The sequence below is a fragment of the Homarus americanus genome, unplaced genomic scaffold (genome assembly GCF_018991925.1).
Source record: "Homarus americanus isolate GMGI-L3 unplaced genomic scaffold, GMGI_Hamer_2.0 scaffold41366, whole genome shotgun sequence".
Classification (NCBI taxonomy): domain Eukaryota; kingdom Metazoa; phylum Arthropoda; class Malacostraca; order Decapoda; family Nephropidae; genus Homarus; species Homarus americanus.
The window spans coordinates 5,196,675-5,224,340 of record NW_024723541.1 but is presented as its reverse complement, the minus strand read 5'-3'; the positions used below and the strand labels follow the sequence as shown (position 1 = coordinate 5,224,340).

The 27,666-nt window shown below is 42.1% G+C and overlaps 1 protein-coding gene across 1 annotated transcript in view; it reads left to right on the top strand.

Moving 5' to 3' along the window:
- Nucleotides 1-27,666, top strand: part of LOC121863642 — a 111,036-nt gene that overhangs the window by 51,083 nt on the left and 32,287 nt on the right. The window contains exon 6 of the mRNA XM_042362395.1: nucleotides 15,141-15,294. Within this exon, the coding sequence (XP_042218329.1) occupies nucleotides 15,141-15,294 (154 nt within the window). The remainder of the gene's footprint in view (nucleotides 1-15,140; nucleotides 15,295-27,666) is intronic.

Below are 27,666 nucleotides of genomic sequence, written 5' to 3'. Positions count from 1 at the left end.
TGGTGTGTCTTCCTCTGTAACACACACTAACAGAGGTGGTAGTGGTGTGTCTTCCTCTACAACACACACTAACAGAGGTGGTAGTGGTGTGTCTTCCTCTACAACACACACTAACAGAGGTAGTGGTGTGTGTGCCTTCCTATAACATATAGGCCAACAGAGATAGTTTCCTTGTCGGTAAACTCTGCATATGTGTTGAGGAAAGGCATTGGGCTTCTTGTCTCACTTAATTTTTCATCTTAGCCCACTCCTAAGGATAGATACTTTAAACGATGTTCATTGCCACCCAAACTTGTGAGTAGTGTATCAGCTTGAGCTAGAAATTCCTAGCTGAGCAAGAAAATAGCTCTGGAACTTTAATATAAGTCCATTATGCCTTAGATGGAGAAAACACAAACTCAAATCTAGTGGCCGGACAGAAAATGGAAGCTATAACGAGAGATAAAACAGTTGCAATGAGTTATATTGGGTTTAAGTGAAGTTATATGAAAAGTTCTAATAGCATAAGTGATAAATTATGTAATGTAATGTATTCAGGCAGCGAAAATCGCGAATTGAAGAAGGTATTTTCATACGTTAAATTTACTGTTCCAGCCATAGACTTGGAAATAAGTCAGATTCATGCACCAATTAATAACAGTGAAGACTAGGCTTCAGAAATATTTTGTGAAAAACTCCAAAGACGATAAGAGGTTCGGGAGATGTTATGATGGTTAAATGCAAAGGAAGAGATCGTGAAAAAAATCTGGACACTTTCAGCAATATCACAACCTATGTCACACCCAAGCTTACCCGAAAAGACACAGAGCTGGACAATAGAGATATACTGCTATGGCTAGCTTTAAGTAAGGTACACTTTATAAGATTCTCTTTCGGTGTTCCCAAATACCTAGTCATGCCTGAAGAATAAAATCCTGGGCGAAAATGACCAACAGAAACACCCAGATATATCCACCTTAATTAAGTATTTTTACAAACTAAAGGTACAAGACATAATATAAATGTACTTCTCAAACTATAATATACAGCTAATGCACTTATTACCTAATTTGGAGTTCATTATAAGCACCACTGACTCCTACGTAACATTCACTAGGAAAGGATTCACAAACCTTAAGCCACATGGTGGCACAGAAAGAGAGAAAAGGGCAGAGGCAGATCTACAGTATGTCCAGAACCACGCCAAGGACGAGACAAGGCAGGAGGAGAGGAGGGACTTCTACACTCAGGCAAGGATAGTGTGAGACAGGGAAGCCCTAGTTGTGAGCAGTGGTACTGACCCAGCCAGCACAATAAGTTCCGCCCACCTGCACATGTGCAGATGACCTTCGTTTAATTCATAAGCTTACGTTAACTTCTATACAAGGTTTGAGACAAGGTTATAAATGAGAGAACGTTAGAGATATTTATGGGAAGCCAAAGGTAATTAATATCAACTAAAATAAATATTATAACATTGATTACACATACAACAACAAATGGGCTAACGCAAAATTGCTTCCTAGTAACTCAAGTGGTATGATGAAATACTGACCACACCATATTTGGGCGCCACATGGCAGGAACATAAGAACATAAGAATGGAGGAAACTGCAGTGGGCCTATCGGCCCATACTGGGCAGTCCCATTCACACCCAACCCCTATTGCTCATATATCCATCCAACCTATGTTTGTAGCTATCCAGCGTATTCGAATTCATGATTTACTTCACACTACAACTAATTCTATCCATTCTTACACTGATGATTCGACTCTTCACTCTTCTTCACATTTTACCCTTCCTCCTAAATCTCAAACTAGATCTGTTTCTAGAGCTGATATCATTACTTCTATCAATGTGGATCTGTGCAACATCTCTGAGTGGAGAGGTACAAACTTGGTTAAATTCAATAGAAATAAAACTCAGTATTTACCAGTTACACTTTCTAAATTAGATGATCTCCCACCAATTACATTTTAGGATGCTATCATCCTGCCAAATTCTGAAATAGATATGCTAGGCCTCACCATTTCCTCTAATATAACCTGGAAATCACACATCCTTAATATAGCTAAAGCTGTCTCCCGAAAGTTGGGAATGCTGTACAGATTCCGTAGCTACTTCACTCCTGAGCAGTTGCTACAAGTTTAAAGGGATTCATTCGTCCTAACTTGGAGTACTGCTCTAATATCTGGGGTGGCTCTTCTTCTGTCCAACTATTAGATAGGGTGGAATCAAAGGCATTTCGTCTTATTAACTCTCCTCCTTTAGTCGACCATTTCTCTTCCCTTTTTCTTCCCCCGCAATTTTTTTTTTTTTTTATTGGGAACCCCCCTACATCTTTATGTAAGGTGAAGCGCAGAAGCGTTTACAGAGCCCAACAGGGAAGCATGCTAAGTTCATGCTTGCCTTTATGTCTCACGAGTTAAGGGCGTAGAAGCCTGAAGAGTCAAGGGCGTAGAAGCCTGAAGAGTCAAGGGCGAAGAAGCCTGCAGAGTCAGTATTTTATGTCATCAAGTTATTGGAAGCTCCTACAACTCCCTGAATACGAATTCGCAACTTTCGACTTACAACAGGTACCTACTTTACTGCTAGGTGAACAGGGACTAATGGGGTCTAGGAAGTAAGTCCAAACAACTTCCACCGGCCCGGGAATCGAACCTGTGACATCTTGCTTGCGAGGCAAGAACGGTACCGCTTCTACCACCGGTCCTCCCTTCACCGCAATCTTGCTTCAATCTCTCTCTTTTACAGGTACTTTAACGGGCAATGTTCGATGGATTTGGCATTCTGTGTGCCGCCATTTAGGCCGTGGGCTCGTAACACACGTCTTACCAGCGGTGCCCACCGTTTCTCTGTGGATGTCGATCACTCGAGAATAACCCGTTATAGTACCTCCTTCCTTCCTCACACAGCCAAACTATGGAATGCTCTGCTTTCTTCTGTATTTCCATACTTATACAATCTGTCTCACTTTAAAAAGCTGGTTTTCCTTCATCTTCGTGGTGTAGATTAACACAGTATAATATTTTTCTTCTTTACAGTATTTTCAATTTCCTTCTGTTCCTATTTTTCGCCCCCAGGCCCCGTTGTGGGTCGTTTGACCTGTGTCCAGGTCAGCTAATTCCCGTAAAAAAAAAAAAAATTGGTAACTTGTTCCAATCGTCCACTACTCTATTTACAAACCAAAGTATACCTGTTTCGCGCCTAAATCTAAATTTGTCTTATTTAAAACCATTGTTAAGAGTTTGATCCTGGTTGGATAGTTTGAGTACCTTTCTAATGTCCCCTTTGTTCAGCCCTGACTTCCATTTATACACCTCTATCATATCGCCCCTCACTCTACGTCTCTCGAGGGAGTGTAAATTAAGATGCTTTAACATGTCTCTGTACTCAAGGTTCCTAATGCTCGGGACTCGCCTTGTCATTCTCCTCTGAATTCTTTCCAAGGATTCTATATCCATTCTGTAATACGGTGACCAGAATTGAACTGCGTAATCCAAGTGAGGTCTCACAAGCGCAAGATATAGTTTTAGGATGACCTCGCTAGTCTTTTAACTAACACTCGTTTGAAATGAACCCAAGTACTTTATTAGCCTTGTTTCATGCAAATACACATTGTTTACTTGGTTTAAGATTCCTACTTATCATTACTCCTAAATCTTTCTCGCAGTCGGATTTCTCAATAATATCGTAGTTCATCTGGTATCTGGTTTCCGTGTTTACATCTCCTATACTGAGTACTTTACATTTGTCCACATTGAATTTCATCTGCCATTTTTCAGACCATTCGAAAAATTTGTTTAATCTTCTTTTAGTTTTGCGGAGTCTTCATCAGATTTAATTACACTCCCTATTTTAGTGTCATCAGCAAATTTACTTATGTTGTTGTCTACGCCGATATCTATGTCGTTTATATCTATAACAAATAATAATGGTCTAAGTACTGAGCCTTGGGGAACTCACTAGTGACGTTGCTCCAATCGGATTTAGTGCCGTTAATGTTGACAATCTGTTTCCTGTCGTGTAACCACGCCCTAATCTATTTTAGAATATCACCTTTAATGCCGGGAGCCTCCACTTTTCTTATCAGTCTTTCATGGGGGACTCAGTCAAAGGCTTTGCTAAAGTCGAGATATACCACATCATAATTGTGCCCCTCGTCCACTCAATCGAAAACAGATGAAAAGAATGTGCATAAATTAGTTAGACATGAACGCCCGCAAGTGAAGCCATGTTGGGAATCATTGATCAACTTGTGCTTTTCCAGGTGATTTCGAATAGAGTTTGAAATAATTGCTTCCAGTAATTTGCTTACAATTGATGTTAGACTGATTGGACGGTAGTTAGAGAATAGTGATTTATCTCCATTCTTGAAAATCGGTATTACATCCGCTATTCTCCAGGATTCTGGTACTACACCTGCTTTTAAGGACATGTTAAACAACTTTGCTAAGGGCATACTAAGCTCTTCCTTACATTCCTTTAATACTCTGGCAAATAAATTATCTCATCGGGTCCTGGTGACTTATTAGGCTTTAGTTTTTCTATTTGCTTACTAACATCATTACTAGTCACTACTATCTTGCTTAATTTATTTTCTTCACTATCTCTGTATAGAGTCGGAGCTTCGGGTATTATGTTTAAATTTTCGGTGGCGAAAACTGCTGAAAAATATTTATTCAGATTATTGCTCATTTCTCCGTCATCATCAGTTAGCTCGCCGGTATCTGACTGTATTGGTCCAATCTTTTCTCGTGTTTTAGTTTGATACATTTGATAGACTCCCTTTACGTTTGACTTTACCTCCCTTGTTATCTTCAGCTCATTATTCCTCTTGGCTTTTCTTATCTCGGTCTTAACCCTACAGGCCAATACCTTATATCTCGAAGGTAAACTTCACCACGATTTATTTTCCTACCTATAGCCTTCCTTTGTCCAATAATGTTCTTTAACTAATTATTTATCCATTTAGGGTCATTGTTGTTTGATCTGAGTTTTATGTATGGTATGTTCTGCCTTTGTGCATTAAGTAACTCATTATTTAAATTGTCGTGGAACTCGGCAACCTCAGCTCTCGTTATCAAGTCAATCTCAACCATCAGGTCTAAGGGTAGGGTGAGGTCGCCCTCTGTGGGGACATTGAGTGAGGTCACCTCATGTGAGGTCATGTAGTTCACCCCCAAGCATGATACCCCCTCTCTCAACTGCCTCTTCACACTATCAAAGTTTGCCCTTCAGAAATCTGGGATTTTAGTGGAATTTTCCTTACGGCTGTCCTGAAATTCTAACTGGAATCTAATTTCTTTGTGATCGCTGTTTGCAAGTTCGTTCCCTACCTCGACATTACAAATGAGGTTTTCTCTGTTTGACAGAACTAAATCTAGTACATAATTACCCCGGGTGGGTTCGGTTATATGTTGACTCAGGAAACAGTCCTGGATCGTTTCAAGAAAATCCTCTGATTCTGAGTTACCCGTAAGGTCAGTCCAATGTATTTGGCTAAAGTTAAAATCGCCTACTATACAGACTTTGCTATGTATGGAAGCCCTGCACATTTCGTCCCAAATAAGTCGCTCATTAATGCTATCAAGGTTAGGAGGTCTATATATTACTCCTGTGATTAATTTTTCCCTACCATCAATTAATTGTATCCAAATTGTTTCTGTATTCGGCTCAGTTTTTATTTCCTTATTTATTTTACACTTCAGATTATCCCTGACATAGATTGCTACTCCGCCTCCTTTCCTAATGTGCCTATCGGTGTGGAATAATTTGTAACCTGCAATCTGGTATTCGACAGGTAACTCACGTGAGTCAAGGTTTATCCATGTTTCGGTGAATGCTATTATATCGATTTTTTCGGTACATACCAAGGCCCTAATATCATCCATTTTGTTTCTCATACTTCTACTGTTTGCATAGTAAACATTTAAATTAGTCGTGTTCTGAGTCCTCTCTTTGTCGCGTTTAGGTTTTTACTCCCTGCCTAACTTAGTTTTGTCATAATTCCTAGCACTATTTCCCTGTAACCTTTCACTTTGTTTACCCTCTCCCACTGCAGTCTCCTCCAACCCTTTGCTCACATGTTTCCCTAGCAGTTTAAAGACTTTGACATCTTTTCAACTGCCCTCTCCAGTGACCCAGCCAAGGTTGCCACCCCATCCCGAGACAGATGCAACCAATTCCTAGCATAAATGTCCCTTCTGCCGTAAAAGTTGTACCAGTTGTCAATGAATGGGAATGATATTGACTTGCAATATCTGTCAAGACGGCCGTTGACACAAACTGCCTTTGACAATCATTCATTGCCAACTCTCCTTCTATTCAGGACATATGATAAGGATCCCTCCCTTCAACCTAATACGTTCTATAGCTGTCTTGAACTTATCAAGAAGCTCCTCACTCCTACACCGTCCAATATCATTGCCTCCTGCACTACGGCAGATAATGGGTTTGTTCCCCTTACCAGACAAGATGTTGTCCATCCTGTCAACTATATCCCCCACCCCACCTCCTGGCAAACATTCCCTCATCCTATTTTTATCTTTACCACAAAAACTCTGTCCATGTACCGTACTTGGTAGCCGCCAACAATCAAGATTTTCGTACCTTCCTTGTCAGCCCTTTCCCTGACTATACTAAAGTCTAATTCAGCTATCAAGGGACTGAAAGAGTTGGTACTCTTAGCTGTTGTTGTCGTATCCTTGGTGTGTTTTTTCGCCACCAGTTTGGTCATCCCTCTCCTCACAACCTTCCATTCGCCTGAGTTTTCGTCAGTTACCGGCTTTCCTTGCCTCGTTTCTTCCTTTATCCTCGCTAATTGTTCCTTTAATTTCAAGATATCTTCCTTGGCCCTCTCTAACTCGTTTTGTGTTTATTTATTATTATTATTATTATTATTATTATTATTATTATTATTATTATTATTATTATTATTATTATTATTATTATTATTATTATTGTTCGTGTTCTGAGTACCAGGTTCTATATACAGGAGCGAACACAAACACCTGTATAGTTTTATAGGTTCTATTTACTGGATAACAGATATGTACACAAGGGAAGTAGCGCTCCTTACTCTGTCCGGGGGTCAACTGCTCTCTAGGTGACGTATGGCAAGTGATACATTAACAGCTTCCATATGTCGCCAGGCACATTAATTAAGCATGTGGGACATGGTAATTACATTGCCACACGCTGCTAGCTAGGCTGAATAAATAATGTATATAAATGGAGCACATACATAATATACATACATAATATATAATACAGCATACATAATATACACTCAATTATTATTATTATTATTATTATGATTATTATTGTTATTATTATTATTATTATTATTATTATTATTATTATTATTATTATTATTATTATTATTATTATTATTTTATTTATATTTTTATTATTTGTTTATTAAATTTTATTAATTATTATAGAAATGATAATAATAATAATATTTATTATTATTTTTATTATTTTTATTATTATTATTATTATATTTTATTTTTGCCCCCCAGGCCCTGATGTGGGTCAGTGACCTGTTCCCGGGTGGGCTAATCCCCGTAAAAAAAAAAATAATAATAATATAATGTCACACTCCTCTGATTATCATTCAAGAATGTATGTCGTAGTTATTGGGTTAAGAAAATAGTCTTTGCATAATTAACATATGACCATAACCAGCACTATGAGTGATGAATGTTAGTATAATTGAAGCGAGTTATAAAGATGTTCGTTAACACACATGTGGAGTGTCTGAGAGACCTGGGATGACTCAAGTAACCGGCGGTGAATAAACTGCTAGACAGTGGTGCGCAGAGATCATTTAATATTGTTATGCCGAGGCATAATCTCGAATTATAATCTTGTAAATTAGGTGTTTTTATTGTTTTCTGTCCCATGCAGCAGTTATTTATGGTAAATTTAATGAAATTTTCGTGTATATATTGATGATATTGAAGTATTAATTGTGTAAGAATATTCTAGAATGTTTTGCATCATTTTTTTTCTGATTTACCTCTTATTGTAAGCCTAGATCATTCTAGAATTCTCCAGGAGGGTCTCGAGCCGACCTCCCGCGTCTGAGCAACGCTAGAATATTCTAGGCATCTGACGAACAGTATATAAGCTGGAGGGGGCTGCCTAGAGTTAGTGAGTTGCTCGCCTTTGTTCCTAGTGTAAAGACTAAGCCTAGGTGAACAAGTGAAGACAATTGTTGTGCAAGTATTGTGGAGTTGTTGTGATTAATATAAAGTGAGAAGACTACGGAATTGTACACTGGTAGTGTGCTGACTATAGATTTGAAGTGTGGAGTTAAGCTGTGAAGACATTACCCTGTCAGCAGTGTTGTGAAGGATCACTGTTTATTAAAGAAGACTACAGTGCATAAAAGTGTTTCTGTAACCTAGTGAAAATCTACCCGCCTGCTGTTTGTCTGTACACTGATACCGATCGTCGGGGAATTAATGGAGACTGGCGGGACAGCCAGTGGTAATTTGACAACTCTTGTGAGATATCTATTGCTCTGTACATACGACCCTGGCCGCTGGTACCAGTGGTGGAAGCTGGGTAAGCTGTGAAAGGAGGTGGGTTGTAACACTGGTGTCAGGAGTAGGGATAGCCTAGCAGTGAGATAACAGTCAAGATGGAAGGTGAAGGTGTCCAGACCAGAAGCCAGGCCAAGCAAGGGGAGATTTCCATTGCTGATCTGATGCAATTCCTACAATCACAACGGGAAGAACAGAAGGAGCAACAAACAAGGTTGCAAGAACAGCTACAAGCACAACAAGAAGAACAGAAACAACTACTGCAAGAACAACGAGAAGAGCAGAAACATGAAAATGTGTAGCTGCAAGTGAAAATTAAGGAGCAGCTGTAGGAACACAGAGAAGAACAGAAGCAACAACTATAGCAGCTGCAGGAAGAAATCGACAGGAAAATTCATGAACGATATGAGACTCTGCGAGTGATGTGTAGCAGATGGGATGATGCGTCTCATGAGGTGCAAGTCGAACTGGGAGCAACAAAAGAAGAAGTAGTTGAAAAACAAAAACAGCACAAACAAAAGGTGAGTGGTGAGATGACAAAGGTACACTCGGAAACCACAATTTCTAGCCCATCCAGGTCGGGCCGGAGTTGAGGACCGGGTCCTTTCTGAACGGCAGGCCACGCTAACTATCACGGAGCATCAAACACACGAACACACAAGTTATGAACCCTTCAAGGCTTCGTTATCAGTCTGTCATGTTTAATCATCTTGCTATGTAGAATAGTAAGCAGTCATAGAATGGATGTGTAGATGGCAATATGTATTAGTATATTGCATTTTATACCCTTCAAATATCTTTGTAATTTCGAAAGCGAGATTCGAACGAAGCAACTCCAAACCAGCCAACACACAAGCGAAACAAGAGAGGTAACTTACTCTGTAATGTCATGTGTGTGTGTGTGTGTAACATCAAGCTTCACCCTTAGTATTTAAGATGTTTCATAAAAATATGTATCAATTTAGCGTCCGAGATAGCTCTCCCATACGTCGTTTTGAGCATAGTGCCGGAGCACAATGTATCCACCACACCCAACCATTACCCTTATTTCCCTTCTTCCGTGTAACTATATCCAAATGCCTATGTGCAGGCCCGTCCTATACGGGGGCCAACAGGGGCGACCACCCAGGGCCCCGCGCGTGTGGGGGCCCCGCCGGGTGCAGCACTAGACCCAGTGACCTCGGACACATTACCTATTGACTAGTTAATCTGACCTGACGGCTTACGCCAACATCGCAACCGTGACCATACCATCTATAGCGACAGTCCCATGGGGGTTGGTGGGGGTGGGTTCCTCTGACCGCATAATCTGACTCCATAATCCATTGCACTCCACTCCACACAGCCAGTCCACCAGGGTCAGCAATCAGTGAGTTCAGATTGTGTCCTGTCCTGTGAGCTGTGACTCTTGCCTTTTGAGTTTTGTGGAAATACTTTTTTTTTTTTTTTTTTCTGGGGCCCCGCAGTGGCTGAGTTGCCCCGGGCCCCGCACCCATATATCTACCCAAACTAAATGTAAATGTGGATCAATTTCTCGTCATTTCACACACACAAACACATGCACACAGAGCATCAAGATTGTTTTATTGGCATGATTGTTGGTTAAATGAAACCACAAAAATATTTTATCAAATTATGTATAAACATGTATCAATTGTAAACATTAGTATTGTCCATAACATTTAAAACATGTGTGAAATAATTAGAAAGCGATATTGGTGTGTGGCTACATGTTCTGCAACACGTATATGTGGAGTGTAGTAAAGAACAAATATGAGGTTATATATGAACATAAGAATGGAGGAAATTGCAGCGGGCCTATTGGCCCATACTGGGCAGTCCCGTTTACACCCAACCGCTATTGCTCATATAAGCATCCAACCTATGTTTGAAGGGTAAACAAAAATTGTGTGTTATACTTACACTTACGTATAGAAATAATTATTTAATCGCGATTACTTACTAAAACTACTTGCATATAATTTAGTTATGATGCTGATGCATCAAACTTCATCTTTTTATCTCAAATAACAAGCTTGCAATGACTCATTACATACAATTCTCTCTCGGATGATACATTCAAACGCACTGAGATTAGTGACTAGCCAGACCCCAAGAGTCTCACAGCACCTCCCTAAACCCTAGAGCGCTAGGAAACGATTCACAAACCGCTATTATGTATTGAAGTAAAAAGTAGTATGATCGAGAACCGAGATCTTTCCATTTGCTGCTAAAAACGAAAGAAAGGAAGCCGCAGGTCGGGAGGCAGCATCACCCGCCAGAGCACTTACACAAAATTGTATATCTTATGAATAATGTAAAATTGATAAGTGCTATTAAGTAAATCTTGAGACTGGGTTAATACGGGGGAATGTAATGAATATCTATCTGAATACAATGAATATTAAGGCTGATCTAAATTAAAATTATTTAATAAAACACTATCCCATAATGTAAATTTCCCCGGGCGATGTTGCAAAGATCCAGCCTTCACCTAGAATTTATTATTATGAAAGAACTAAACAGTTAATTGACTGGATTAGAGTTACAAATAATCGTGTTAACATAAGAGCCATATAATCATAATACCGTTCTCGTATCTAAGGGTTGGCGACCACAGTCCACCACTCTAAACGTTCTCGGGCTGTTTTTACCAATCCTCTAAGGTTTTGTAACTCTCTGGAGACCCAGTTTTTAATTTAATTCATCCATCCTAATCTCTGCCTTCCCCTGCCTCTCCTACCCTCAACTTTACCCATTAATATTTCTGTTATTATCCCCTCATCCCTAATTATATGACCAAAGTATCAATTTTATCTTTTTTTTTCTATGCATTTTAAGTATTTCTCTTGACGTTTTTGCTAATCTTTGTACTTCTTCATTTGTTTTCCTGTCAGTGTAGCTTATTCTTAGCTCGCTTATAACACCACATTCCAAAGGCCTCCAACCTCTGTCTGGTGTTTGCTGTAAGTGTCCACGCTTCTGACCCATACATCAGTCCTTGTCATATAAAGCCTCTCAGTAGCCTTATTGTCAAGTTTAAGTTAATGACCCTTTTCATTATGGCTTTTCGATTATTAAATGCTGTTTTTGCTTGTTTTAATTTTTTCTGTACATCTACCATCATAACTTATGTTACTTCCCAAACACATAAAATTTTCCAATTGTTTAAGTTCCCTATTGCCCACCATGATTTTTATTTTAAAATTTATTTCAAATTTGAAAAGAACCATGACTTTTGTCTTTACACCATTAACTCTCAACACATATTTGTTAACTTTTTCCACTGTAAAGCATATATTTGATATTACTTTACCATTAACTTCTAGTCCTTCATTATCACTTATAACTTCTCTCATTAAGAATTCTGAACATATATTATACAATGATGAAAATAGAACACAGACTTGTCTTAGTCCCTGTCTTACTGCGAACCAGTTAGTAAGTTCATTATTTACTAACACTGTAGCCTCCTGTTGTCAGTAAAGAATCCTTAAAATTCTAACATCTCTTTCATTAATATTTATTTTTCCATTATCTCTAAGTTAATTGTGATTTACCTTAACAAAAGATTTTATCAAAATCAATAAAGCATATGTACAAATTTCTTTAGACCTCTAAAGCCATATCCTCAAAATTCCCAAACCAAAATTAACATAGCTTCTTTAGTTCCTTTTCTCTTTCTCAATTCATTTTGCTCTTCAGATAAATCGCTTTCTATTCTAAACTTTATTGTACTTAAAGTTATGTTGAATCAATTATAGCAGATAGCATCCGATCGCATTTAGAGAAAAGCAAATTTATCTACGACTCTCAACATGGATTTACAAAGAGAAAATCTTGTCTAACAAATCGGCTGACGTTTTTTAGGAAAGTTTTCGAGATAGTAAATAATGACTAAAATTACGATGTTATTTACTTAGACTTTAGCAAAGCGTTTGACAGAGTACCGCATCAGAGGCTTCTGAGAGCAGTTAAGGCTCATGGTATCGAGGGGAAAGTTTTAAATTGGATAAAATCATGGCTCACCGATAGAACACAGAGGGTCAGCGTAGATGGTGTTAAATCTGAGCGGGGCTGTGTAACTAGTGGGGTTCCCCAGGGGTCAGTATTGGGCCTACTCTTGTTCATAATCTACATAAACGATCTAGATACTGGGATCAGCAGTGACATAAGCAAGTTTGCGGATGACACCAAAATAGGGCGGCAGATTAATCCAGGGCAGGATGTAAATGCACTATAGGAGGATTTAAATAAACTGCAGGAGTGGTCAGAAAAATGGCAAATGAAATTCAACACCAGCAAGTGCAGCGTTCTTAATATTGGAAGAACAAATACTGACAATGTATACAGCCTTAACAACATCAACGTCGAGAAGTCGACTTGTGAAAGAGACTTAGGGGTATTTGTAAGCCCGGACCTACGGCCTAGAAAACAGTGCGTTAATGTTCGAAATAAGGCAAACAGAGTATTAGGTTTTATATATCTTGCGCTAGTCAGGCCTCACCTCGATTATGCTGTTCAGTTCTGGTGCCCTTATTATAGAATGGATATCAATTCACTGGAGTCGGAGCAGCGAAGAATGACGAAAATGATTCCGGGACTTAGAAGCCTTCCATATCAAGATAGGTTAAAGAAACTAAATTAGCATTCCCTAGAAAAACGAGGAATACGGGAGATATGGTAGAAGTATTTAAGTGGGTGAAAGGAATCAATAAAGGGGATATAGATAAAGTTCTTATAATATCCAAGCAGGATAGGACTCGGAGCAACGGATTCAAGTTGGATAAGTTTAGGTTTAGGAGGGAGATAGGAAGAAACTGGTTCACAAATAGGGTGGTGGACGAGTGGAACAAGCTTAGCAATTTTGTAGTAAGTGCTGAAACGCTGGAAAGTTGTAAAAGGAGGCTAGATAGATTCATGGTTGATAGAGAGTGGTAGTAACTCTCGACAGGAGCTGCCGTGCACAGGCCAACCGGCCTGTTGCAGATTCCTTATTTTCTTAGGTTCTTCTGTTCTTATTATTACGCTTATTGTTCTAAACTGGGTGCAGTCAAGGATCCTGGCTTTTTTAGGCAGGGGCGTAGGTCAGTCAACCCGGCCCCAGGATTCGGCACATTTATAGGGTGTTGAGTGCAGGTAAATGAATAAAAAGAGACCAACAATGTCCTGGCAATTTTTTTTAATGAAACAAAAAAAAATGCAAAAAAATTTTGAATGTATTTATCTGATAGCATCACATAATAATAAATTTTTAGATTCAGAGATTTAAAAAATAAAATACATATATCAAATAATACGCCAACAATTCGTATAATCGACTCACGAACAAAATGGACACAGCAGAAGCCTTTAATTAACTATTTTATTCAAACAGAAGTCGAGTTTAGCTGCTATTCAAAATGCATTCTTCGGCCCTTACGGTTAGCAAACAAATAAATAATGTTATTAAAAATAATTATTTTTTGCCAAACGAGCCTCTATTGCCAAAACACCTAACTGCTTAGTCGACTGACACAGTTGATCTCAGTACATTTTTTACTCTTCCCAGAATACTGAAGAAGCGTTCTGTTCTGCATCCATAACTGGAAGAGTGCAAAATATTCTCAGCGCAGTGCATGCATTTAGAAATAAGCCATTTACATTTTTGCCATATAAACTGTTAAGTAATTGAAACGGTGGTAAGTCCTTTTCAAAATTTGCTGAATGAATACATTTTAAATGTTGTTATTGGTCTACTAGCCCCTCAGACACACCTGTGTTACATTTACTACACAGGTTTCAAACTTTTTCTTTTATATCATCAACACTCATTACAGGATATTTCCACAAAACACTGACATTTGACTCTAGTTCTCTCACTGCCTCATCTTTCCGATATTGCAATCCAGAAGAACGTAAAAACAAAAAAACAAAAAAAACTGTTCTCGAATTGATTTTTGAACGTGTATCTGTCAATTCATTGCTATTTGTTTCGTCTGTAGACCTCTTCCTAACCTTTTACAGAATTTTACAGATATTTCAGGGTTTTTCAGGTTTATTATATTTAAATAATAATTGGGTTTTCGGTTAATTTATAATATTTATAAGGGTTTAGGCACGACCCGCTGGGAAACACCCGCCCTGCCCTCTTTTTAGGTAAGACAACATTTTTTTTTAATCATTGGGATTGTCCCTTTTAAGTATACAGAATTACATATTTTAGTAAAAAATTTGATCTCATTTGTTACCATTTGTTTTATAAATTGTGCTGGAAGCTCATCAACCCCACAAGCATTCTTATTTTTCATTTTGCTCACAGCTGCCTCAACTTCTGTAATCAGAAATGACAATTCGATCTTTATTTCCTTGTCGTTTCTTAACTCTACCCAATCCTTATCATAGTATAGTTCTTTTGTGTATTCTGAGTGAAAAAATAGAACTACTAAAAAATGTTAAGAGTACCTAGTAACCCTATGCAGGAGCCGGTAAGATAATAGGAAAGGAGAACAAAGCGTGTGAAGAATAGGATAAATACGGCAATAACTATTGAATAATCGAGTTGCCATAATTAGTGTGATCCAAACAATAATGAATTTAATTAATATTGTGTTACGGTTTACAGGGTGATCGTGTCCTTCTGGAGTTACCTGAATATTAAGAAGCGAACCTTAAAACACATAGCTGTATTCCGTCCATCCTCCTTCAGAACCAACGGTGATTACTGTCTCTTGTGGTTCATGTATGAGTCTGTCTCTTGTGGTAATGGTGGTTCATGTGTGAGTGTGTCTCTTGAGGTAATAGTGGTTCATGTGTGAGTGTGTCTCTTGTAATAGTGGTGGTTCATGTGTGAGTGTGTCTTTCGTGGTTCATGTGTGAGTGTGTCTCTTGTGGTACTGGTGGTTTACGTGTGAGTGTGTCTCTTGGGGTAGTGGTGGTTCATGTGTGAGTGTATCTCTTGTGGTAGTGGTGGTTCACGTGTGAGTGTGTCTCTTGTGGTAGTGGTGGTTCATGTGTGAGTGTGTCTCTCATGGTAGTGGTGGTTCATGTGTGAGTGTTGAACTTCTCTTGTGGTGGTGGTGGTTCATGTGTTAGTGTGTCTCTGTGGTTCATGAGAGTGTGTTCCTGTGGTTCTATGTTGGTGTCGCTTGTGGTAGTGGTGGTTCGTGTGTGAGTGTGTCTCTTTTGGTAGTAGTGGTTCATGTGTGAGTGTGTCTCTTGTGGTAGTGGTGGTTCAGGTGTGAGTGTATCGCTGGTAGTTCATGTGTGGGTGTGTCTCTTGTGGTAGTGGTGGTTCATGTATGAGTGTGTCTCTAGTGGTAGTGATTGTTCATGTGTGAGTGTGTCTCTTGTGGTTCATGTGTGAGTGTGTCTCTTTGTGGTCATGTGTGAGTGTGTCTCTTGTGGTTCATGTATGAGTGTGTCTCTTTGTGCTTCATGTTTGAGAGAGTAGAAAGTGGTCTTGTGATTCATGTGTGAGTGTGTTCTGTGTTGTGGTGGTTCATGTGTGAGTGTGTCTTTGTATTTCATGAGTAAGTGTGTCTTGTGATAGTGGTGGTTCATGTGTCAGTGTGTCTCTTATATTTCATGTGTGAGTGTGTCTCTTGTGGTAATGGTGGTTCATGTGTGAGTTTGTCTCTTGTGCTTCATGTGTGAGAGAGTCAGTTGTGGTAGTGGTGGTTCATGTGTGAGTGTGTTTCTTGTGGTAGTGTTGGTTCATGTGTGGGTGTGTCTCTTGTGGTATTGGTGCTTCATGTGTGAGTGTGTCTCTTGTGGTAGTGGTGGTTCGTGTGTGAGTGTGTCTTTTGTGGTAGTGGTGGTTAATGTGTGAGTGTGTCTCTTGTGGTAGTGGTGGTTCATTTGTGAGTGTGCATCTTGTGGTATTGGTGGTTCATTTGTGAGTGTGTTTCTTGTGGTTCATTTGTGAGTGTGTCTCTTTTATTTCATATGTGAGTGTGTCTCTTGTGATTCATGTGTGAGTGTGTTTCTTGTCATAGTGGTGGTTCATGTGTGTGTGTGTCTCTTGTCATAGTGGTGGTTCATGTATGAGTGTGTCTCTTGTGCTACATGTGTGAGAGTGTCAGTTGTGGTAGTGGTGGTTCATGTGTGGTGTGTCTCTTGTCATAGTGGTGGTTCATGAGTGAGTGTGTCTCTTGTGCTACATGTGTGAGAGTGTCAGTTGTAGTAGTGGTGGTCCATGTGTGAGTGTGACTCTTGTAGTAGTGGTGATTCATGAGTGAGTTTGTCTCTTGTGGTACTGGTGGTTCATGTGTGAGTGTGTCTCTTGTGGTAGTGGTGGTTCATGTGTGAGTGTGTCTCTTGTCATAGTGGTGGTTCATGAGTGAGTGTGTCTCTTGTGCTACATGTGTGAGAGTGTCAGTTGTAGTAGTGGTGGTCCATGTGTGAGTGTGACTCTTGTAGTAGTGGTGATTCATGAGTGAGTTTGTCTCTTGTGGTACTGGTGGTTCATGTGTGAGTGTGTCTCTTTTGGTAGTGGTGGTTCATGTGTGAGTGTCTCTTGTGGTTCATGAGTGAGGTGTGTGTCTCATGGTACAGGTGGTTCATGTGAGTGTGTCTCTGTGGCATTGGTGGTTCCTTATGAGTGTGTCTCTATTGGTTCATGAGTGAGTGTGTCTCTTGTGGTAGTGGTGGTTCATGTGTGAGTGTATTCTGTGGTAGAGGTGGTTGCGTGTGAGTGTCTTTTGTGGTCTGTAGTGTTTCTTTGTGTAGTGGTGGTTCATGTGTGAGTGTGTCTCTGTGGTAGTGGAGGTTCATGTATGAGTGTGTTCTTGTGCTCATGTGTGAGAGTGTCAGTTGTGCTTAGTGGTGGTCTATGTGAGTGCGTCTCTTGTGGTAGTGTTGGTTCATGTGGTGTGTCTCTGTATTGGTGCTTCATGTGTGAGTGTGTCTCTTGTGGTAGTGGTTCTGTGTGAGTGTGTATTTTGTGGTAATGGTGGTTCATGTGTGAGTGTGTCTCTTGTGTATGTCTGTGTGTGTGTGTGTGCCTTTTGTAGTGGTGGTTCATGTGTGAGTGTGTCTGTAGTAGTGGTGGTCTATGTGTGGAGTGTGTCTTTGGGTTCATGTGTGACTGTGTCTTGTGTTTGTGGGTTCATGCGTGAGTGTGTCTCTTTGTGGTAGTGGTGGTTCATGTGTGAGTGTGTTCTTGGGCTTCATGTGAGAGGTTCTCTTGTGGTAGTGGTGGTTCATGTGTAAGTGTATCTCTTGTGGTAGCGGTGGTTCATGTGTAAGTGTGTGCCTTGTGGTAGTGGTGGGTTAATGTGTGTGTGTCTGTGGTAGTGGTGGTTCATGTGTGAGTGTTCTTGTGGTTCATGTTTGAGAATGTCAGTTGTGATAGTGGTGGTTCATGTGTGAGTGTGTCTCTTGTGGTAGTGGTGGTCTGTGTGAGTGCGTCTCTTTGTGGTAAGTTGGTTCATGTGTAAGTGTGTGCCTTGTGGTATTGTGGTGGTTCGTGTGAGTGTGTCTCTTGTAGTGGTGGTTCGTGTGTGAGTGGGTATTTTGTGGTTCATTTGAGAGTGTGTCTCTTTTATTTCATGTGTGAGTGTGTCTCTGATTCATGTGTGAGTGTGTCAGTTGTGGTAGTGGTGGTTCTGTGTGAGTGTGTCTCTTGTAGTAGTGGTGGTTCATGAGTGAGTGTGTCTCTTGTGCTACATGTGTGAGAGTGTCAGGGTAGTAGTGGTGGTCCATGTGTGAGTGTGTCTCTTGTAGTAGTGGTGGTTCATGAGGAGTGTGTCTCTCTGTGCTACATGTGTGAGAGTGTCATTTGGGTAGTGGTGGTTCATGGGAGTGTGTCTCTTGTAGTAGTGGTTCATGAGTGAGTGTGTCTCTTGTGCTAGCGTGTGAGAGTGTCAGTTGTAGTAGTGGTGGTCACAGTGAGTGTGTCTCTTGTAGTAGTGGTGGTTCATGTGTGAGTGTGTCTCTTGTGCTACATGTGTGAGAGTGTCAATTGTAGTAGTGGGTCCATGTGTGAGTGTGTCTCTGTAGTAGTGGTGGTTCATGTGTGAGTGTGTCCTTGTGCTACATGTGTGAGAGTGTCAGTTGTAGTAGTGGTGGTCCATGTGTGAGTGTGTTCTTGTAGTAGTGGTGGTTCATGAGTGAGTGTGTCTCTTTGTGCTACATGTGTGAGAGTGTCAGTTGTAGTAGTGGTGGTCCATGTGTGAGTGTGTTCTCTTGTAGTAGTGGTGGTTCATGTGTGTGTGTTCTTGTGCTACATGTGTGAGAGTGTCAGTTGTAGTAGTGGTGGTCCATGTGTGAGTGTGTCTTCTTGTGCTACATGTGTGAGATGTCAGTTGTAGTAGTGGTGGTTCATGTGTGAGTGTGTCTTGTGCAATGTGAGAGTGTCGTTGTAGTAGTGGTGGTCCATGTGTGAGGTGTTCTCTAGTAGTGGTCATGTGTGTGTGTTCTGCTACATGTGTGAGAGTGTCAGTTGTGGTAGTGGTGGTTCATGTGTGAGTGTGTCTCTTGTGTGGTGGTTCATGTGTGTGTGTGTCTCTTGTGCTACATGTGAGAGTGTCAGTTGTGGTAGTGGTGGTTCATGTGTGAGTGTGTCTCTTGTAGTAGTGGTGGTTCAAGAGTGAGTGTGTCTCTTGTGCTACATGTGTGAGAGTGTCAGTGGTGTAGTGGTGGTCCATGTGTGAGTGTGTTCTCTTGTAGTAGTGGTGGTTCATGGTGAGTGTGTCTCTTGTGGTACTGGTGGTTCATGTGTGAGTGTGTTCTCTTTGGTAGTGGTGGTTCATGTGTGAGTGTCTCTTGTGGTTCATAGTGGAGGTGTTGTCTCTTGTGGTACAGGTGGTTCATGTGTGAGTGTGTCTCTTGTGGCATTAGTGGTTCATGTATGAGTGTGTCTCTATTGGTTCATGAGTGAGTGTGTCTCTTGTGGTAGTGGTGGTTCATGTGTGAGTGTGTCTCTTGTGGCATTAGTGGTTCATGTATGAGTGTGTCTCTATGGTTCATGTGTGAGTGTGTCTCTTGTGGTAGAGGTGTTTCATGTGTGATGTCTTTGTGGTTCATGTGTGGTGTCTCTTGTGTTAGTGGTGGTTCATGTGTGAGTGTGTCTCTTGTGGTAGTGGAGGATCATGCGTGAGTGTGTCTCTTGTGCTTCATGTGTGAGAGTGTCAGTTGTGGTTAGTGGTGGTTCATGTGTGAGTGCGTCTCTTGTGGTAGTGTTGGTTCATGTGTGGGTGTGTCTCTTGGTATTGGTGCTTATGTGTGAGAGTGTCAGTTGTAGTAGTGGTGGTCCATGTGTGAGTGTGTCTGTGCTACATGTGTGAGAGTGTCAGTTGTGGTAGTGGTGGTTCATGTGTGAGTGTGTCTCTTGTAGTAGTAGTGTGGTTCATGAGTGAGTGTGTCTCTTGTGCTTCATGTGTGAGAGTGTCAGTTGTGGTTAGTGGTGGTTCATGTGTGAGTGCGTCTCTTGTGGCAGTGTTGGTTCATGTGTGGGTGTGTCTCTTGTGTGTGGTGCTTCATGTGTGAGAGTGTCATTGTAGTAGTGGTGTTCCATGTGTGAGTGTGTCTCTTGTGCTATGTGGAGAGTGTCAGTTGTAGTAGTGGTGGTCCATGTGTGAGTGTGTCTCTTGTGGTAGTGGAGGATCATGTGTGAGTGTGTCTCTTGTGCTTCATGTGTGAGAGTGTCAGTTGTGGTTAGTGGTGGTTCATGTGTGAGTGCGTCTCTTGTGGTAGTGTTGGTTCATGTGTGGGTGTGTCTCTTGTGTGGTGCTTCATGTGTGAGTGTGTTCTCTTGTGGTAGTGGTGGTTCGTGTGAGTGTGTCTTTTTGGTAATGGTGGTTCATATGTGACTGTGTCTCTTGTCGCAGTGGTGGTTCATGTGTGAGTGTGTCTCTTGTGTATGCGGTGGTTCATGTGTAAGTGTGTGCCTTGTGTGGTAGTGGTGGTTCATGTGTGAGTGTGTCTGTAGTAGTGGTGGTTCATGTGTGAGTGTGTCTTTGTGGTTCATGTGTGACTGTGTCTCTGTGATTGTGGTGGCTCATGTGTGAGTGTGTCTCTTGGGCTTCATGTGTGAGAGTGTCTCTTGTGGTAGTGGTGGTTCATGTGTAAGGTGTGTCTCTTTGTGGTAGCGGAGGTTCATGTGTAAGTATTGTTGCCTTGTGGTAGTGGTGGGTTCACGTGTGTGTGTGTCTGTGGTAGTGGTGGTTCATGTGTGAGTGTGTCTCTTGTGGTTCATGTTTGAGAATGTAGTTGGTAGTGGTGGTTCATGTGAGAGTGTGTCTCTTCTGGAGTGGTGGTTCATGTGTGAGTGTGTCTCTTGTGGTAGCGTTAGTTCATGTGTAAGTGTCTGCCTTGTGGTAGTGGGTGGTTCTGTGTGAGTGTGTCTCGTAGTAGTGGTGGTTCATGTGTGAGTGTGTCTTTGTGGTTCATGTGTGACTGTGTCTCTTGTGATTGTGGTTCATGTGTGAGTGTGTCTCTTGTCGTGTGGTGGTTCATGTGTGAGTGTGCATCTTGTGGATTGGTGGTTCATTTGAGTGTGTTTCTTGTGGTTCATTTGTGAGTGTGTCTCTTTTTTATTTCATGTGTGAGTGTGTCTCTTGTGATTCATGTGTGAGTGTGTTTCTTGTCATAGTGGTGGTTCATGTGTGTGTGTGTCTCTTGTGCTACATGTGTAGAGTGTCAGTTGTGGTAGTGGTGGTTCATGTGAGTGTGTCTCTTGTAGTAGTGGTGGTTCATGAGTGAGTGTGTCTCTTGTGCTACATGTGTGAGAGTGTCAGTTGTAGTAGTGGTGGTCCATGTGTGAGTGTGACTCTTGTAGTAGTGGTGGTTCTGTGGTGAGTTTGTCTCTTGTGGTACTGGTGGTTCATGTGTGAGTGTGTCTCTTTTGTGTAGTGGTGGTTCATGTGTGAGTGTTTCTTGTGGTTCATGAGTGAGTGTGTCTCTTGTGGTACAGGTGGTTCATGTGTGAGTGTGTCTCTTGTGGCATTGGTGGTTCCTGTATGAGTGTGTCTCTATTGGTTCATGAGTGAGTGTGTCTCTTGTGGTAGTGGTGGTTCATGTGGAGTGTATCTCTTGTGGTAGAGGTTCATGTGTGAGTGTCTTTGTGGTTCATGTGTGTTTCTCTTGTGTAGTGGTGGTTCATGTGTAAGTGTGTGTCTCTTGTGGTAGTGGAGGTTCATGTATGAGTGTCTCTTGTGCTTCATGTGTGAGAGTGTCAGTTGTGGTTAGTGGTGGTTCATGTGTGAGTGCGTCTCTTGTGGTAGTGTTGGTTCATGTGTGGGTGTGTCTCATGTGGTATTGGTGCTTCATGTGTGAGTGTGTCTCTTGTGGTAGTGGTGGTTCGTGTGTGAGTGTGTTTGTGGTAATGGTGGTTCATGTGTGACTGTGTCTCTTGTCGCAGTGGTGGTTCATGTGTGAGTGTGTCTCTTGTGTATGCGGTGGTTCATGTGTAAGTGTGTGCCTTGGGGTAGTGGTGGTTCATGTGTGGTGTGTCTCTTGTGGTATGGTGGTTCATGTGTGAGTGTGTCTCTGTGGTAGTGTGGTTCATGTGTGGTGTGCATCTTGTGGTATTGGTGGTTTTTATTTGAGTGTGTTTTGTGGTTCATTTGTGAGTGTGTCTCTTTTATTTCATGTGTGAGTGTGTCTCTTTGTCGCAGTGGTGGTTCATGTGAGTGTGTCTCTTGTGGTAGCGTTGGTTCATGTGTAAGTGTGTGCCTTGTGGTAGTGGTGGTTCATGTGTGGTGTGTCTCTTGTGGTAGTGGTGGTCTGCGTGAGTGTGCATCTTGTGGTATTGGTGGTTTATTTGTGAGTGTGTTTTGTGGTTCATTTGTGAGTGTGTTCTTTTATTTCATGTGTGAGTGTGTCTCTTGTGGTTCATGTGTGTGTGTGCCTTGTGGTAGTGGTGGGTTCATGTGTGTGTGTGTCTGTGGTAGTGGTGGTTCATGTGTGAGTGTGTCTGTGGTTCATGTTTGAGAATGTCAGTTGTGATAGTGGTGGTTCGTGTGGTGTGTTCTGTGGTAGTGGTGGTTCATGTGTGTGTGCCTTGTAGTAGTGGTGGTTCATGTGTGAGTGTGTCTTTGTGGTAGTGGTGGTTCATGTGTGTGAGTGTGTCTGTAGTAGTGGTGGTTCATGTGAGTGTGTCTTTGTGGTTCATGTTTGAGAATTTCAGTTGTGATAGTGGTGATTCATGTGTGAGTGTGTCTTCTTGTGGTGGTGGTTCATGTGTGAGTGTGTCTGTAGTAGTGGTGGTTCATGTGTGAGTGTGTCTCTTGTGGTAGTGGTGGTTCAGCGTGAGTGTGTCTTAGTAGTGGTGGTTCGTGTGTGAGTGTGTCCTTTGTGGTTCATGTTGAGAATGTCGCTGTGATAGTGGTGTTTCAGGTGTGAGTGTGTCTCGCGTTGGTTCATGTAAGTGTGTGCCTTAGTAGTGGTGGTTCATGTGTGAGTGTGTCTCTGTGGTAGTGGTGGTTCATGTGTGAGTGTGTCTGTAGTAGTGGTGGTTCTGTGTGAGTGTGTCTCTTTGTGGTTCGTGGACTGTGTTCTTGTGATTGTGGTGGTTCATGCGTGAGTGTGTCTCTGTGGTAGTGGTTCATGTGTGAGTGTGTTCTTGGCTTCATGTGAGAGTGTTCTTTGTGGTAGTGGTGGTTCATGTAAGTGTGTCCTTTGTGGTAGCGGTGTCCATGTGTGTGTTTGCCTTGTGGTAGTGGTGGGTTCACGTGTGTGTGTGTCTGTGGTAGTGGTGGTTCATGTGTGAGTGTGTCTCTTGTGGTTCTGGTTTGAGAATGTCACGATAGTGGTGGTTCATGTGAGAGTGCGTTCTGGTAGTGGTGGTTCATGTGAGTGTTCCTGTGGTAGCGGTTAGTTCATGTAGTGTTCGTTGGTGGTGGTGGTTCATGTGTGAGTGTGTCTGTAGTGGTGGTTCGTGTGAGTGTGTCTCTGGTTCGGTGACTGTGTCTTGTGATTGTGGTGGTTCATGTGTGAGTGTGTTCTTTTGTGGTAGTGGTGGTTCATGTGTGAGTGTGCATCTTGTGGTATTGGTGGTTCATTTGTGAGTGTGTTTCTTGTGGTTCATTTGAGTGTTCTTTATTTCATGTGTGAGTGTGTCTCTTGTGATTCATGTGTGAGTGTGTTTCTTGTGAAGTGGTGGTTCATGTGTGTGTGTTCTCTGTTAGCATGTGTGAGGAGTGTCGTTGTGGTAGTGGTTCATGTGTGAGTGTGTCTCTGTAGTAGTGGTGGTTCATGTGTGAGTGTGTCTCTTTGTTACATGTGTGAGAGGTGTTGCTGTAGTAGTGGTGGTCCATGTGTGAGTGTGACCTGTAGTAGTGGTGGTTCATGAGTGAGTTTGTCTCTTGTGGTACTGGTGGTTCATGTGAGTGTGTCTCTTTGGTAGTGGTGGTTCATGTGTGAGTGTTCCTTGTGGTTCATGTGTGAGTGTGTTCTCTTGGGTACAGGTGGTTCATGTGTGAGTGTGTCTCTGGCATTGGTGGTTCTGTATGAGTGTGTCTCTATTGGTTCATGAGTGAGTGTGTCTCTTGTGGTAGTGGTGGTTCATGTGTGAGTGTGTCTCTGTGGTAGAGGGGGTTCATGTGTGAGTGTCTTTTTGGTTCATGTGTGAGTGTTTTGTGGTAGTGGTGGTTCATGTGTGAGTGTGTCTCTTGTGGTAGTGGTGGTTCATGGTGAGTGTGTCTCTGTGCTCATGTGTGAGAGTGCTCACTGTGGTTAGTGGTGGTTCATGTGAGTGCGTCCTTGTGGTAGTGTTGTTTCATGGGTGTGTCCTGTGGTATTGGTACTCCATGTGAGTGTGTTCTGTGGTAGTGGTGGTTCGTGTGTGAGTGTGTCTTTTGTGGTAATGGTGGTTCATGTGTGAGTGTGTCTCTTGTGGTGGTGGTTCATGCGTGAGTGTGTCTCTTGTATGCGGTGTTCATGTAAGTGTGTGCCTTGGGGTAGTGGTGGTTCATGTGTGAGTGTGTCTCTTGTGGTAGTGGTGGTTCATGTGTGAGTGTGCATCTTGTGGTATTGGTGGTTCATTTGTGAGTGTGTTTTTGTGGTATTGGTGGTTTATTTGTGAGTGTGTTTTGTGGTTCATTTGAGGTGTCTCTTTTATTTCATGTGTGAGTGTGTTCTTGTGGTAGTGGTGGTTCATGTGTGAGTGTGTCTCTTTGTGGTAGTGTTGGTTCATGTGTGAGTGTGTTCCTTGTGGTAGTGGTGGTTCGCGTGTGAGTGTGTCTCTTGTGGTGGTGGTTCATGTGTGAGTGTGTATCTTGTGGTATTGGTGGTTTATTTGTGAGTGTGTTTTGTTCATTTGTGAGTGTGTTCCTTTATTCTGTGAGTGTGTTTCTGGTTCATGTGTAAGTGGTGTCTTTGTGGTAGTGGTGGTTCATGTGTGTGTGTGTCTGTGGTAGTGGTGGTTCATGTGTGAGTGTGTCTCTTGTGGTTGGTGTTGAGAATGTCAGTTGTGATAGTGGTGGTTGCGTGTGAGTGTGTCTCTTGTGGTAGTGGTGATTCGTGTGGTGTGTCCTTTGAGGTTGGTTCGCGTGTGAGTGTGTCGGTAGTGGTGGTCTGGCGTGTGAGTGTCTCTGTGGTAGTGGTGGTCTGGCGTGTGAGTGTGTCTGTAGTAGTGGTGGTTCATGTGAGTGTGTCTTTGTGGTTCATGTGTGATGTGTTCTGTGATTGTGTGGTGGTTCGCGTGAGTGTGTCTCTTTGTGGTAGTGGTGGTTCATGTGTGAGTGTCTCTTGTGGTAGTGGTGGTTCATGTGTGAGTGTGTCTCTTGTGGTAGTGGTGGTTCATGTGTGAGTGTGTCTCTGTGGTAGTGGTGGTTCATGTGTGAGTGTGTCTCTTTGGTAGTGGTGTGGTTCATGTGTGAGGTATGTCTCTTGATCATGTGTGAGAGTGTCAGTGTGGTAGTGGTGGTTCATGTGTGAGTGTGTTCTCTTGTGGTAGTGGTGGTTCATTGTGAGTGTGTCTCTTATGCTACATGTGTGAGTGTGTGTCTCTGTGGTAGTGGTGGTTCGTGTTGAGTGTGTCTCTTGTGGTAGTGGTGGTTCAAGTGTGAGTGTGTCTCTTGTGGTAGTGGTGGTTCATGTGTGGAAGTGTCTCTTGTGGTAGTGGTGGTTCATGTTGAGTGTGTCTCTTGTGGTAGTGGTTCATGTGTGAGTGTGTTTCTTGTGATTCATGTGTGAGTGTGTCTCTTGTGATAGTGGTGGTTCATGTGAGGTGTGTCTCTTGATATTTCATGTGTGAGTGTGCATCTTGTGGTATTGGTGGTTCATTTGTGAGTGTCTCTTGTGATTCATGTGTGAGTGTGTCTCTTGTGATAGTGGTGGTTCTTGTGATGAGTGTGTCTCTTGTATTTCATGTGTGAGTGTGTTCTCTTGTGGTTTGGTGGTCCATGTGAGAGTGTGTCTTGTGGTTTGGTGGTTCATGTGAGTGTGTCTCATGTGGTAGTGGTGGTTCATGTGTGAGTGTATCTCTTGTGGTTCATATGGGAATGTGTCTCTGTGGTAGTGGTGGTTCATGTGTGAGTGTGTCTCTTGTGATTCATGTGGAGTGTGTCTCTTGTGATTCATGTGTGGTGTGTCTCTTGTTGGAATGGTGGTTCATGTGTGAGTGTGTCTCTTGTGGTAGTGGTGGTTCATGTGTGAGTGTGTCTCTTGTGGTAGTGGTGGTTCATGTGTGAGTGTGTTCTCCTGTGGTAGCGGTGGTTCATGTGTGAGTGTGTCTTTGGTAGTGGTGGTTCATGTGAGTGTGTCTCTTGTGCTACATGTGTGAGAGTGTCAGATGTGGTAGTGGTGGTTCATGTGTGAGTGTGTCTCTTGTAGTAGTGGTGGTTCATGGTGAGAGTGTGTCTCTTGTGCTACATGTGTGGTGTGTCTCATGTGGTAGTGGTGGTTCATGTGTGAGTGTGTCTCTTGTGGTAGTGGTGGTTCAAGTGTGAGTGTGTCTCTTGTGGTAGTGGTCGTTCATGTGTGAGAGTGTCTCTTGTGGTATTGTGGTTCATGTGTGAGTGTGTCTCTTGTGGTAGCGGTGGTTCATGTGTGAGTGTGTTTCTTGTGATTCATGTGTGAGTGTGTCTCTTGTGATAGTGGTGGATCATGTGTGAGTGTGTCTCTTGTATTTCATGTGAGTGTGCATCTTGTGGTATTGGTGGTTCATTTGTGAGTGTGTCTCTTGTGATTCATGTGTGAGTGTGTCTCTTGTGATATTGGTGGTTCTTGTATGAGTGTGTCTCTTGTATTTCATGTGTGAGTGTGTCTCTTGTGGTTTGGTGGTCCATGTGAGAGTGTGTCTTGTGGTTTGGTGGTTCATGTGTGAGTGTGTCTCATGTGGTAGTGGTGGTTCATGTGTGAGTGTATCTCTTGTGGTTCATATGGGGAATGTGTCTCTTGTGGTAGTGGTGGTTTATGTTTGAGTGTGTCTTGTGGTAGTTGGTTCATGTGTGAGTGTGTCTCTTGTGTAGTGGTGGTTCTGGTGAGTTGTTCTGTGGTATGGTGGTTCTTGTGTGAGTGTGTCTCTTGTGGTAGTGGTGGTTCATGTGAGTGTGTCTCTTGTGCTTCATGTTGAGAGTGTCAGTTGTGATAGTGGTGGTTCTTGTGTGAGTGTGTCTCTTGTGGTAGTGGTGGTTCATGAGTGAGTGTGTCAGTTGTGGTAGTGGTGGTTCATGTGTGAGTGTGTCTCATGTGGTAGTGGTGGTTCATGTGTGAGTGTGTCTCTTTTGGTAATGGTGGTTCATGTGTGAGTGTATCTCTTCTCGTAGTGGTGGTTCAAGTGTGAGTGTGTCTCTTGTGCTTCATGTTTGAGAGTGTCAGTTGTGATCGTGGTGGTTCTTGTGTGAGTGTGTCCTTGTGGTAGTGGTGGTTTATGAGTGAGTGTGTCTCTTGTGGTAATGGTGCTTCACGTGTGTGTGTGTGTCTTGTGGTAGTGGTGGTTCGTGTGTGAGTGTGTCTCTTGTGGTAGTAGTGGTTCATGTGTGAGTGTGTCTCTTGTGGTTGTGGTGGTTCATGTGTGAGTGTGTCTCTTGTGGTAGCGGTGGTTCATATGTAGTGTGTCTCTTTTGGTAGTGGTGGTTCATGTGTGGAGTGTGTCTCTTGTGCTACATGGTGAGAGTGTCAGTCGATGTAGTGGTGGTTCATGTGTGGTGTGTCTCTTGTAGTAGTGGTGGTTCATGAGTGAGTGTGTAGCAATACGTAACTTC